This window comes from Hoplias malabaricus, chromosome 13 (genome assembly GCF_029633855.1).
Source record: "Hoplias malabaricus isolate fHopMal1 chromosome 13, fHopMal1.hap1, whole genome shotgun sequence".
Classification (NCBI taxonomy): domain Eukaryota; kingdom Metazoa; phylum Chordata; class Actinopteri; order Characiformes; family Erythrinidae; genus Hoplias; species Hoplias malabaricus.
The window spans coordinates 9,656,062-9,671,028 of record NC_089812.1 but is presented as its reverse complement, the minus strand read 5'-3'; the positions used below and the strand labels follow the sequence as shown (position 1 = coordinate 9,671,028).

Here is a 14,967-nt window from a genome sequence, read left to right as displayed (position 1 = left end):
CCGTTTTCTCTCTCTCTCTCTCTCTCTCTCTCTCTGTGTGTTTTTTCTTTCTTTCTCTCTTTCTCTCTCCCTGTTGTACTCTTTTTTCTTTCTTTCTTTCTCAACTTTTCTCTCCTTTCTCTCCCTCATTTTGCTCTCTCTCTCTCTCTCTCTCTCTCTCTCTCTCTCTCTCTCTCTCTCTCTCACTCGCTCTCTCTCTTTTCCCTGTTTTATACTCTTACTATTGTTCTCTCTCACTGCTCTCTCTGTTGTTTTGCTGTGTGTGTGTGTGTGTGTGTGTGTGTGTGTGTGTGTGTGGTGAGGCTTCAGCTTCGATGTGATTTCACTCGTGAGAAACCCCTCTGTCCAAGCGTCTGGTCTCCGTCGTCATGGCGATTTAAACCTGGTTTTAAAGTGGTGGGAATGGGTCTGGACTGAGTGTCCAGGGGGACAGCAGATGAAAAGGCTCCAGCGGAAACACATCAAAGGATTTGAGTACATAGGTGCAAAAATGTATTCCTCTCCCCCTCCACGACATCTCTCTCAATTTAAGACGGACTAAAGGATTTAGTCCACCTTAAATCCTGCTTAGAAACCAGCGATTTGCCTTTCGTTTGGTTAGGCCTCTAATCCGTCCTGACTTTTCCTCTCCTCTCTTTCTTTCTCTCTCTCTTTCTTTCTTTCTTTCTTTCTTTCTTCCTTTCATTCGTTCCTTCATGTTCTATAATCACTTAATTCAGATCAGGGTTGCGATGTGGAATGTTGCCAGATATTTAATGTCCTCCTTTCTGATCATAAACCAACAGCTTACAAAATCACCATAGACCCTCCTTTACATCTGAAGCAGCTGCACATGAGCCTATGGTCGCCGTGCTCAGGGCCCAGAGCAGTGCCTACTGAACTGGTATTTGTACTTGAATGTGAAAAAGTGAAATAAATCTCTCTCTCTCTCTCTCTCTCTCTCTCTCTCTCTCTCTCTCTCTCTCTCTCTCTGACAACAGCTGTGTCCGGCGCTGAGGACGTGGCTCTGTACGTGGGCATCGTGGCCGTGGCCCTGTGTCTCTCCCTCCTGCTGGTGGTGCTGGTGCTGGTTTACCGGAGGAAGAAGGCCGGACTGGACGCGGACGTGGCCGACTCATCCATCCTCACCACCGGCTTCCAGCCCATGAGTATCAAGCCCACCAAGCCAGGTGTGTGGGCATCTCACAGGGCATCCCACCGCAGTAGGCTACCTTTCCTCCCTTCCTAATGTCCTTCTGTGTTCCCTCGCTCTCTCTGTCTCTCTCTCTCTCTCTCTCTCTCTCTCTCTCACTCTCACTCTCACTCTCACTCTCACTCTCTCTCTCTCTCTCTCTCTCTCTCTCTCTCACTCTCACTCTCACTCTCACTCTCTCTCTCTCTCTCTCTCTCTCTCTCTCTCTCTCTCTCTCTCTCACTTTCTCACTTTCTTATACATCTGTCCCCATGCCAGTGTCTGCCCGTCTGTGTGTGTGTGTGTGTGTGTGTGTGTGTCCACCCATCTACAACAGGGATGGACTGAGCAGTGGTGACCACTGAGACAACCAAAAGAAATCCTGGCCATGGTTTCTGTCCATTATTATTATTATTATTATTATTATGTTCCGAAAAGAAAAATGAATTTAACCAGGCTATGGATAAGTGTCATCCATATAATAATGGGCTGTGGAACAGTGGAACCATGTTCTCTGGGGTGATAGAAGACCATCCTGAACATTTGGGATGAGTTGGAGTGGCATTTCTGATCCACAACTAATCCCCCATCAGAACTTGACCTCACTTATGCTCACCATGCTGATGGCCATCATATTCTCACAGCAGTGTTCCGATACCAACTCAAACGCCTTCCCAAAAAATGAGCCTGTTCCTGCAGCAAAGGGGGACTCTCGATTTCAGGAGAAAGGTCAGTTGGGATTGATCCCAGTCCATTCCTGGTCACCACTGCCTCCACCAGCCTGGGAGTCGTTTTTGTGCGTGTTTGTAATAGTTCTACGTGCGGTTCTTTCCAAGTGGATGAAAAAGACCGTACTGTCCCTTATCTGTTGTTATTGATTCGGCTGACTTTGTAAAAATGTGTAGGAATCTTTGTGGAAAGTGATCCAAGAATTCGTTTGAGAATTTACAGAGGGTTTGTGGGAATTTGTTACAAAAGCGTATGTGAATAAGTGGAAATCGGTGAACGTTTCCACGACTTTTGTGGGAAAATTGTGGAAACTCTTTGCCGTTTTGGGAAGGAGTCCATCAGCCAGTCACTTCTTGCAGCAGGGATGACATTGTTGAGCTGTTTTCCATCCGAACACTTTTGCACCGTCTGCACTGGCCGCCTCCCACTTATTGTCATGTTCTTCTGGCTGAATTTTGACTGTAATCTGATGTGACGGAATGGGAAGTGGCTGTGGACTGGAAAATGGAGAGGTGGGCTGAACATACGCCCTTTGTTGGAAAGAGCTTATATATGTTTTTTGAGAAGAGTGGCGCTCTTAAGCTGGCCTTAAAAGCCGTATGATATCGATTGTGGTCGCTGAAGAGAAGAAGCCATTGATTTATCCATGAGGGAGTTCTTATCAGTGTTAAGGGTCTGTGAACAAGGCACTGTGCATGTGTGTGGGGGGGGGGGGGGGGGGGGGACAATGCAGGGGCTTGTGTACATTTGCAGTACATTTTAGAAAAGAATAGGTGGAGGGAAAACCTCTCTACAGTTTGCAGTTGCTTATCCAAGACTTATTTTGTGTCCAAATACAGACCAATTTATCATCGCTGTCCAGAGAAAAACCTGTCTCCATTTTTTGTGGATTTTTAGTTTACTACATCATTTGAACTCAGCAGGTGTCCTTCACACTGTGTCAGTATTTTGGGATGAATGGACCATGGATTTTCATACATGAAAATCACTTACTTGGAATAATATCTTTATCTCCACTGAACTTCTTTCTCCTATAAATTTACATATTTTTCTTTTGACAGCAGCTTTATGCTTCTGCTTTGAACCTACTTCATAAGCAATGTGTAGATCCCATGAAGCTGCGAACCATACGCTGTACTCTACACCGCAGCCAGATGCACCAACCCCCAGAACTGTAACTACACATTGTGTGTTGATGGTCTGTGACTGAGCCGGAGTCAGATGAACATGGATCAAGTTGAAATGAAGACTTTTTGAAATACGAAACCCTCTTCTCCACATTCAGGAGACTGCAAACAGCAGCAAATTCATGGCGAGAAATTGCCTCAGACATTGTTCTGGACGTCAAGGATCACATAAAAGGATGGAGCAAAAAATACAGAAGCTTCTAGAAGAAAAAAGAAATCATTAAGAGAAGCAGAACCAGGCGGGAAAAAAGTGCCTCTGCTGTATTTTCTTCTTTCCTGACATGGCATGTAAATTATGCTCTGTTCCAAAATAGTGCACTTCACAGGTTATCATACTATTACATCACTGCATTGTGTACTACATATAGATATATTAGAGGAAGATATTTGTGATTCAGCCCTTGTATTTTGGTGGTGTCATTGCAGAGGGATGTAGACACATCAATGCACTTTTACTGACAGTGGTGTAGGGCACTTGTGGAGGCTACAGCATCAACTCTGTATCAATTAACCATTAGCAAGCAATAGAAGCTAAATATTAGCGAATATCACTGTGTTAACGGTATGTCTAAAACATCACACAAAGATCCAGAAGTCCAGTTTTTGCCAGTGAACAATAACAAAGCCAACAACAGTAATGATAGGAATAAAAATAATAAGTAAAAGAAAACAGCCTGCAGCTGTGGTGTTGGTTACATCACTATGGCAACACTGTGAATCACCATGTGACTTGAAGAAACACCTATACTGCTCTAGTTATATGTTGGTATAATGTAGGTGGTGTTTACCAATGCTTTACACATGGCACATTGGGGTTCAGTTTCCAATTCGGGCAACAACAGCCTCTGGGTGAGAGTTCTAACATCTTTCAGTCATTTGCAATATGGATCTCGCTCTATCTCTCTCTCTAACACTTTCTCTCTCTCTTCTCTCCAACCAGAGAACTCCCACCTGTTGACCATCCAGCCGGACCTGACCACCACCACCACCAGTTACCAGGGCACGCTACGCTCTCGTCATGACATGGCTCAGAAGTTCTCTATGAGCAACGGTCCACTGCTGGAGCCACTGCCCAACGGCTCCCAGACACTACACAACGGCAAGCTGCCCGGCGAGCCTGGGGACTTTGTGAGCCGACTCACTTCTCAAAGCTACTTCAAAACACTGCCCCGGGACACTGTCAACACCTCCTATGGCACCTTCAACTTCTTGGGAGGCCGCCTGACCCTGCCCAACACGGGTGAGTTGTGGGGCAGCAGCAGGGTGGGGGACATGACTCTGTGACTAAGACTTCGTGTCAGATTTCATCAGGGAGTGGAAGTGTGGGGGAAATGCTTGGTCACATTTTCACAACCAAGGACAGGTCTTACACAATGGGTCACGGAGAGGAGATGTCATAAAAAGTCAGAGTATTTTAGACATGTCTCAATAAATATGGCCAACTATTGCTGATATTGACAAGATCAAATATATAAACTAGTGCTGTCAACATTAATGCGTTAACGTACGTGATTATTTTGGACAATTCAGAATGTTAACTGTTTTAATGCAAATTAATCATTTACTAAAATCAGCCAAACTGTGAGGAATTTGGTGTGTTCTCCCTGTGTCTGCATGGGTTTCCTCCAGGTTTTCTCCCACGGTCCAAATACATACGTTGGTAGGTGGATTGGTGAATCAAAAGTAGGTGTGAGTGTGTGTCGCTTGCGAAGGACTGGCACCCTCTCCAAGGTGTGTTCCTGCCTTGCATCCATCATCGATTCTACACTGAGATATTATAATAAACTTGTTAAAAGTGTTTTCCTATAGCCATTTTGTCGTACATTTCATTTTACTTTATTTTTCTAACACCCTCCAAAACCACAAGGAAATACTAGTATTTTAACTTACAATTAACATGTAAATATTCATTCATTCATTCATTATCTGTAAGCGCTTATCCATTTCAGGGTCGCGGTGGGTCCAGAGCCTACCTGGAATCATTGGGCGCAAGGCAGGAATACACCCTGGAGGGGGCGCCAGTCCTTCACAGAGCAACACACACACTCACACATTCACTCACACACTCACACCTATGGACACTTTTTTTGAGTCGCCAATCCACCTACCAACGTGTGTCTTTGGACTGTGGGAGGGAACTGGAACACCCGGAGGAAACCCACGCGGACACAGAGAGAACACACCACACTCCACACAGTAAGTCACCCGGAGCGGGAATCGGACCCACGATCTCAAGGTCCCTGGAGCTGTGTGGCTGCGCCACCGTGCCGCCCAATATGTAAACAACAAATTAATATTTATTTCGGAGCTGTGGTTTTTAGTGTAGTCCGTAGCATGCCGTGGTCTGCATCTGGAGCATGTTTGGAGCTCCAGGATTAGGCAGATTCTTCAATGGGGAGAAATGGATTTTGCTAAATAGTCATTTTCCAAATCCACTTTCAATCCAATGTCCAAGGAGTACACCGACCACACAGTGTGCCATTCTGATGGGGGTGTACAGTTTAAGGGGCTAATATGTTGAGGTCAGTGAACAGTATTGTTTTGTAGAAGGAGACAATCCTCCCAGGCCCAGGCCACTGCTGTGGAAGGCATAGTGTGCTGTAAACTGATCGGCGTCTTTATGCTGCAACCTTATCCAGTCCAAGGACACCAGCAGAGTGTATTCAGGGCAATTAGCTCTCTCAATAAGAGACACAAGCCTCATCAGTCTGTCACATTAGGAGCTATCCCCTGCTCGGCCGGCCCTCTGTGAAGGTACAGGGGAAGGAAATGAATCACTCACAAGTGCTGGCGCTCACTGAGAGTTGCCCAGTCGCTCTGTTTCACAGCGAGATTGAGAAAAGAAAAAGCAGTAATATGCTGAGGCTGGATTCGTTTTACAGATTAAGATCAGGATAGGGAACAGATGCCACAGAAACTGAAGTAAAAGGACATTGTACTTAAGTGCTTGTGGAGTGTAGTGGATAACATTACAATTCTATATATGGCAAATGAGCTGCATAAAAATGCAATAGTACACGAGGTCAGCTACCTTCTCACTGTGGAAGAAAGTGGCTCAAATCTGATCAAATCCAGTTTGTCAATTTGACTGTTCACACTGAGATCTATATCTGACATTAATCTAAAGAGATCACACTCCTAAACTGACTTGCGTGCACACAATAACAATCAGAGTTAACCCTTAGGAGCCATTGATTACTCCAGAGTGATCAAACCTTATGGCTGGAGAACGCAAAGGAGAGAAAAAATAAATAATACCAAACACAGCAAATAAAAATGATTTAATGTGGTTTAAAATGGTAAAATATACAGAGGTTTATGAAAATGGCCAAAATAAACCAAATCACCTAAAGGCAAGGAGTCTGCAGGTTCTGTCTGAAGGATTTTTGTGTTGAAATGGACCAAAGCTTCAGTGTGCTGTATCATAAAAATAGAAATGAGCATTTTCAATGTGAAAAATAATGTAGATTATAAAATAAAACAAATATTCAGGTATAAACCGATTCCAAAATCTGTGATTATCCAGCATAGTCTTTCCAAAGCCATTGACCATATTTCTATCTAAGCAGCATGAATTAAGATAGTTTGATGTTAAAGTTGCAGCTAATTGGAATTGGATCAGATTGCAGTGCCATATATGGTTGTGGCCTAAGTCTAAAAATCTAAAAATGTCAGATTCAATGTGTTTTTCTGTGTGTAAACAGCCATACATACGATAAATCTGTGTAAAATAGATCAAATGTATACCATTTGTCCCTCCTGGTGCATGTAGCTTTAGAGTCCCTGGGCAAGACTCCAAATGTCGCACTGGCCTCTCTGTAACATGATTAGATTTATAAGTTGTCCTAGAAAAGTTTTTCTGGAAGTTGTCTAATGTGAATGAATTAACTATTACACGGTTACTGTCTACAATTGACCACAAGTGAAAATAATGGTTTTAGTTGTTTATCAATAAACGTTTCTCAAGTATTTAATTCTCTTTGTTAATATTTAGCCCCAGTGCTCAAGGTTTCACTGAGTTATTGACTATCTATGCTATGCCACCTGAAACACCAGCTTACATTAGCTAAATCCAGCTAGATGTGAACTACAGCTTTAGTGTTGTAAGAGATGTTGGGGTTATTACATACCTTTAAAGTCACACAGTCATTCTGATCCTTATTTGGTCCTCCAGACTGAAGCAGATTTCTCTATAGGAAAAAATGAATGGCATTTTCAATTCGAGTTGCTAACATCAGTTACTTTGGCCTTAGAAGAAGAATGGAACTATGAAACTGTTCACACTGTTCATCCGCTCCGTGTTCTGTATTAAAACCAGTGTTCAACATATTTATCATCTGATGAGACAGGACATGACCTTGAAATTACATTTGTGGACGAGCATCAGAAACGATGGGCTCAGTATGTGTGGGAATGTTGACGTTTATTAAAGTGGGAACAGAGGACAGTCTGGTACCTAATGTTTCACAAGATGTTCCCAGATGTGTATTTTTGTATTCCTGATCCTGTAACACTTCTCTCAGAGCTTTTCTTTTTTCAGCCACAGAGACGTCTAGTGCCGGATATATCCGGCCTGGGCTTTACCTCTTTTGTATTTGCATGTAAACTGCCCGCGGTTTTGTCGGCACAAACGGGCGCCTTTGAAGGAAAGACTGCCACTTTCACACACAGCAAACGAGCTCCTGTTTCTGTCTCACCAGGGATCAGCTTGCTCATCCCCCCAGAGGCCATTCCCAGAGGCAAGATCTACGAGATCTACCTAACTGTGCAGAGGAAGGAGGATCTGAGGTGGGTCTCCCTTCAGCTCGAACAAAAAAAGGAAAAACTGTTTGATACAAAACAAGGCTAAAAACGATGCAAGAAAAAATGAGAGACAAAAGAGCTGGCAGGCAGTACGGAACGTGATTGAAGTGGATTCCCATTTGTTGGTGTGTGTGTGTGTGTGTGTGTGTGTGCGTGTGTGTGTGTGTGTGTGTGTGTGTGTGTGTGTGTGTGTGTGTGTGTGAAAACAAAAACTCGTGGTCCGAAATACAAGTAACACCAGCTTTCAAAATGAAAGGCTTTTTTGTGAGTGTATGCGCCTTTCTTTTGGTGTACGGTGCTCCGGTGACTCATTCCTCCCTCCCTCCCTCTCTCCCTACCTCCCACCCGCCCTACCTCCCTCTCTACCTCCCTCCAGAACCATCTTGCGTCACACTGGTCATGTGCACATGCAAGAAAAGCTCTGTGACAACTTGCCAGGGTTTTACTCATCACTCACCACCACATTTGCTTAGCATTAGCAATAATAAGAATGTTATTATAGGACTAGTATAATTCCTTCTTGGTTTAATAAATACACATAAATAAACACCATATTTAATTTTCATCACACATTAGTTGAAGTGCTTTCTAGAATTTCATTCTAAAATGCGTCCTGACACTTGAATAACGTATTACACATAATGGGAAGCACCTTTTTTCCTTAAATACAGCTGCTATTAGTCATAGGGTAGCACTGATATTTGTGTAATGTATATATCCTTCTCCCAGCAACATATGTCATAATTAAAATTAATAAACAAGTAACAAAGAGCTACGTAGGGAATAGATAATATGGAAATGATAACAGATTGAGATACAGATTATTTGACAGTAAACAATAAGAAAATATATGACTAAGACATAACAATTTGAACAGATGTTGGAATAAAACACAAGAAAAAAATATTAACAAGTAAATCTAAGGAGCAGAGGTAAGAAAATTAAACGTTGTGCTGTTCCTGGATGTCAGGAACCTCCAAGAGGTTTTATTTTTGTTTCAGTTTCACTGAAGTCTTCTAAATATATGGACAGAGCTTATAATATATCTGTCTTAGAAGCACAGATATGTCTAGTTTAATGTCTAATAAAATACACATACAAAAAAGCATGAAAAACTATTTGAGGCCAAACCCATTTCATAATAAAACAGCTGTAATTTTTAGGACATACGATATTTACGGAAAGTTCAATACAATTTTAAAGTTGGCTGCAAACCTCTTGAAACTTTCAACTTCAACACTGACCCTTTCCCTCACTTATGCCCCCTCCAGACTGCCCCTGGCTGGGTGCCAGACTCTGCTGAGCCCTGTGGTGAGCTGTGGTCCTCCAGGAGTGGTCCTGACCCGTCCAGTCATCATCAGCATGGATCACTGCTCGGACGCCTGCCCTGAGAACTGGTCCATTCGGCTGAAGAAGCAGTCTTACGAGGGAACATGGGAGGTGAGTTGGATCCTGAATGTTTGCTGTAAGGTATTGTCAGTTTAGCCCTACACCAGCCTTAATTAATTTTGGGAATAATGGCAAGTTTTGCATTCAAAGACATTGGATACAAGTCCATTTCCAGAAGGACTGGGAAAGGCAGAAAATAAAATTAGCAGCCATTACTGCGAAAAGGGAAAAACGTAAAAAAGAACATCAAATCAAACAAATCAAATATGTCTAGGCCAATCTAGGGCCTAATCCCTTAATGTTTTTGGAGTTATTTGGATAATGAGAAGCAGAAGATAAAACCAACGTCTAAGACTGAACTTTGGAAGTGTGGAAAAATCAGTACCGATTTCACTGAGAAACATTTCCAAAACTATTTGGAAAATATCTGAAACTGAGGAAGGAATCACTTGGACTTCATATAAAAATGATAAGTGGGCTCTGGATATTGCACAGCACTCAAAATAAGCTACTGGTTATTACAAAATCCAGGCCTGGAATATGGATTCAGGATCTGGGTTTGATACATATGCTTTCGTTTTTAAAGACCACTGAGGCTGACACACTGACCAACACACTCGACTATGCCACTGCCTTCAGTGTCCCAGCTACGCTGATAGAGTAAAGCAGGGATGACAAACTCTATGCCAAAAAATGTAATGGACCATAGTCTGTAACTATACCCCTATATAGTTGTTTATAGGGCATGAGGATCTCAGAGTGACCAGCGAGATTGGATGTACAAGCTAGGGGTTTCTGATAGTGGATGATGAGAGTATGACTGTGTGTATGACTGTGTGTATGACTGTGTGTATTTGCTGGCCTCACACTTTCAATCACCACTTCAGCTGTGTCCAGAGGTATGTGTTCTGTAGAACTCCATTCTGCCATCACCTGCTTTCTGATTTCTTTCTGTCTGTGTGCAGACTAATGGTTAGTTCTTCAAACAGACTCTCAGACAGTAATTCTCTGAAGAGAGTTCTCAAAGAAAGGCCGGTCCGCTCACTTCCACAAAGACAGTGACTCCTACCGAAGCTCAGTTTAATGCTTCAGAATGTTTATGATGAGCAGCAACATCTGCCAATGGCACAAGACAGAATTATTATTTTCACCCGGTACATTTACATTTGAATGGGGAATCAGTCTTGGGGTGGATGAAAATGGATGGTCACATGACCCTGAACTAACTGTGATGTCACAATGTTCTTGGCATTTCGAATAATCATCGGCTGATGTCTAAATTCAATTGTGGCATCACAGTGGTATCTAGAACATTCTAATTAGCAAACACTTGAGATTCCACTGTGATGTCACAATGATATTTAGGTCATTGAAATAAACAACTGTTGAGGTCTAGATACAATTGTGACATCATAGTGGTATCTAGGCATTTCTAATAAACAACAGCTGAGGTCTAACATTCCATTAAGGATTCTTGAAGCGTATTCAGTGGCTCTGAGAAAGTAGGGGCCACAGTGGGACAGGCAGCACCCAGGCTGAGGAGATGAAGAAGAGGAAGAGGAGGGGGGGATGAAGAAGCCGAAGGGTGGGGTGGGGGGGTGAAGGTCCTCTTTCATGTTCGATATTGTGCATAAATTATTCAGGCCCCTCAGTTTGGCAGCAGTGGGGCGTCTGCAGAATGAATTGGCCCTGTCTTAGGCTGGGGTTACAGGAGCACTTTTAATCATTCACCAGCCCAAATATAGCCCACGGGCGACAGGTCACCCCCTCACCCAGGTACCCCCAGAACAAAGGCACAAACTGGGCAAGTTTGTCCTGGATAGGAATGCTTTGGCAGACTGGCTTAGAGCAGTTAATTTCTCCAGAGAACGCGGAACTGCAAAGTGACAGGAGGAAGAGTCTGGAATGTGGCCTGGGTCAAGGCTCATGCATTAGACTGGAGGCTTTGAGAATTGAGCGAGAAATATATACATCACTTTTCTCATATTTCACTATTGCACAGCATTTTCGGGGTTATGGTTTCTTTATTTCTGCATGGTTGAAAAAAAAAATAATATATTGTGTGATATTGTGTGTGTGAATTTATTGTTTTTAACCATTCCAACATCTCCTCATGGCAGTTCAGTATTATTTGAGGTTATTATCCTATACCTAAGCGTACTGGTTCATAAATACTTTTCAAAAAATTGGATTTAAAAAAATCCATACACTCGAGAAGAACACATGGAAACTTCACACTCGTTCAGAACACAGTTAATGATTTTTTTTTAAAAAAAACATTGTTTATTATACATTTACTGTATTTATGTTTATATATATATTTATATATTGAAGTGCAAAACTAAATGAAAATCCAGAGTTCATTGCGGTGGAATGTGAAATGCCTCGTGTCGATACTAATTTCATTGATGAAGATAGTGGCTTATTTTATTGATTGGTTTGGGTGTAATTTCCTGTCCAATGCGTCCCTAGGTGTGTGATGGTGGGACTACGGTCATGAGGTTGATTAGATGGCCAAGAGTGGGTGGGTGTGTGTTTGTGACAGACTGAGAGAGAGAGGGAGAGAGACAGAAGGAGAACGTAAGAGAGAGTGTATACTCAGTGATGAGCTTCCTCCACAAGTCCCTGTCACTGTGGGTCCCACTTGCCTTTCCTTCTAATTAAAGCCACTCTAGGGAGCCATTATAAGATTGTATCTGACCACAGGCTAGGAAAAGAACGACATGTTTCATTAGGACACTGCAGCTTGGTGGAAGGCTTCTGTTTTACCCTTACATTTCTCTCTTTAACATACATACATATCTTATTGTATTATTTATATTGAGATGAGCTTGCCGTTATGTATCCCAGCTGCCCCTAATTAATACCCCACCTTTTTATGATTTAGCTTTAACATAAGCCCTTATATTAAATACGTTAAGGTGCATTTGCTGTTATGCATTTTGACCTAAAAGCTGGCCCCTAATTCCCCATCATTTTAACTTGTTTATCTTCTTATACATGTTTGAGAGCATGTTGGATGTTGGCATAGCAGTTGGTTCTAATGGATTTCCTACAAACACATACCACCATTATACATTTTATATATTGTTGCGGTCCAATAGCAGTCAAAGTTAAAATCAATTTTGGAGTATTTCTATTGGTCAATTCATCATGAAATTTCACACAGTGTGAAGGACAGCTGCTTTGTAGAAAGGACAGCCTCTGTTTTTAAAAGCAACAGTCGGGGTCTAGATTCAATTGTGACATCATAGTGGTAGCTAGGCCATTCTAATAAGCAACATTTGAGGTTTAGATTCAATTGTGATGTCACAATGTTTTTTAGGCCATTTTAATAAACAACAGTTAAGGTCTAGATAAAATTGTGACATCATAGTGGTATCTAGGCCATTTCTCTCAAACTCTCACCACCGTAATACATTTTATATATAAATGCAGTCCAACTAAAAGCATGTATCTCCCTAAATAGTAACTTTACAGGAGAAGGAAAATTCTTCTTAACTTTAAATGGAAGTCAATGTGAAAAAGAAAATTGCTGTCCAGTGCTGCCCAGTATGAAGGACAGCTGCTGTGTTTAAATGATGTAGTAAACAAAAAATGAAGATAAAATGTTTTAATTGCACAACAAGAGGAGATGTAAGTGTCTCATATCATTGGAAAGCTTTTTTTTTCATGTATGTCACATTATTTCTTGACAAAACTAAAGACAATTTACAATGTTATTTTGAAACTGAATGCATTTTTACTGGATCCTTTTTATTGGTTAAAATTACATAAAAAATAATAATCTAGAAACAGGTTAAATACTTTAAGCAATTGAATCCGTTTATTTATTATTTTTACCTGCTAACCTTTCTATTTTTACTGTGTATTATGTCTGTTGAGGTGTGTTTCAGTTTGCCGTTATGCATTTTGACCTAGCAGCTGGCCCTAATGAATATCCCATATTTCAGCGTCCTGGCCTAATCCCAGCCTCAATTAATTCCTTCTCACGGCTGTTAAAGAAAAGTGTATCTAATAGTCAAAGCGGCTAATTGATTAACGGACGGGTGAAGTGTAAAATGGCCAGGGATTGGTCACGCTGTTTCCTTGGCGATGTTAATGAGCATGAGGTTGAGGTCATGTCTTCTTGCCTGGGCTGAGATTGCATCACCGACCACAACGGTGTGCTTATTCATAATGAGCAAAATATTCATAATTACATACTGTAAAAACCACGTTGCCCATTCCTGTCTTTCTTTTCATGGCCATATGATGAATATAAGAGAAAATGATCAAGAAGGAATTCTTTTGATGTATTCCATGCCCTTTTCATTTCTCCTCTGCAAACACCTATGCTGCTTTCTTACTCTAGAGAGGAGTGTGTGTGAGGGGGAGAGATGTCTGAGTGTGTGTATGTGAATTTCAGGATAACAGTATCAGATTTAATTCATTTCAGAGAAGTGTTTTGAATGTGTGTTTAATACAGCAAAAAAAACTGGAAATTTCATCCAAATGAATGTGACTTGAGGCATGATGATGTCAGCAAGGGACTGTGGGTGTGGAAAAATGATTTAAACCAATAATATCTGATCATATACATCTGCCCTAACCAACCAATCCAAGAGAATGCTAGTTCAAGGTCAGTTCAGAAAATGACTCCAAAGTCGACTCTGATCAGAAACATGGACAGGAATTTTCTAGTTGCTTTACTACTGCTAACCATGACCCCTTTCTCCACAGCCACAAGCTCAGGGCTCCAGCTCTTACATCCTGAAGAGGGTGGGATAACAGATAACGCACGTCTGTTCAAGGCATTTCAGGCTAGATTGATTCAATAATCACTTTGGTCATGAAACGGGTTTCACCTGAACTCTGTGTGTGATCAGTTAGTTCAACCAATCAATAATAAACCAACCAAACAGATTTTGATGTTAAAATCATGTCCCGCCCACATTACCTCCTGCCCAATCGTCTTGTTTCACTCGGCTATATGTCATGTTAAAAAAATAATGCGTTTCCATATCTAATCAGATTGTGTTTAAAAGTGTTCTGGATGAAAAACATTATCTGAATATTTGAAAAGTATTAACAAACAGTGTGTCAGCCTCATGTACTTCAGACAGAGGAATTCAAACCCATGCCAAACGACAGAGTGCTATCACTGCAGAGCACACGGCTCCATAGTTCCAGCCAGGAATTGGGATATTTATGATTTTTAGTTTAGTTTCAAACAACATGTTCAAATAATGTAGGAAAATGTCCTGATTTTCAATATGAATAATCCTCTGTATTTTTGTGTGTGTGTTTGTGTGTGTATGTGTGTGTCAGGACGTGTTGCTGCTGGGAGAGGAGCTGGTTTCAGAGCCATACTACTGTCAGCTGGAGGCGGAGACGTGTCGTGTGTTTACAGAGCAGCTGGGACGCTTCGCCCTGGTGGGAGAGTCTCTGAGCATGGCCGCCGCCAAACGCCTCAAACTACTGCTGTTTGCCCCGGCATACTGCTCCACGCTGGAGTACAGCATTCGGGTTTACTGCACTGACGACACGCAGGACCTCATCAAGGTCAGCACCGTTCAGTGAGAGCGTCTGGACTTCAAAGTTATATTCATTTGGCTTTTATGGTTTTTATGGAGATTATAAAAAAAAAAAAACTTGACCACTTGAGATGGTTGGGTGAAGTTTTTGTAATTTAATATTTGACAGAAC

The 14,967-nt window shown here is 41.8% G+C and overlaps 1 protein-coding gene across 1 annotated transcript in view; it reads left to right on the top strand.

Annotated features, from left to right (window-relative positions):
* The window catches only part of unc5a (unc-5 netrin receptor A), a 224,549-nt gene that overhangs the window by 187,011 nt on the left and 22,571 nt on the right, over positions 1 to 14,967 (top strand). The window contains exons 7-11 of the mRNA XM_066642294.1: positions 981 to 1,169; positions 4,028 to 4,327; positions 7,788 to 7,875; positions 9,162 to 9,330; positions 14,590 to 14,823. Of these exons, the coding sequence (XP_066498391.1) occupies positions 981 to 1,169; positions 4,028 to 4,327; positions 7,788 to 7,875; positions 9,162 to 9,330; positions 14,590 to 14,823 (980 nt within the window). The remainder of the gene's footprint in view (positions 1 to 980; positions 1,170 to 4,027; positions 4,328 to 7,787; positions 7,876 to 9,161; positions 9,331 to 14,589; positions 14,824 to 14,967) is intronic.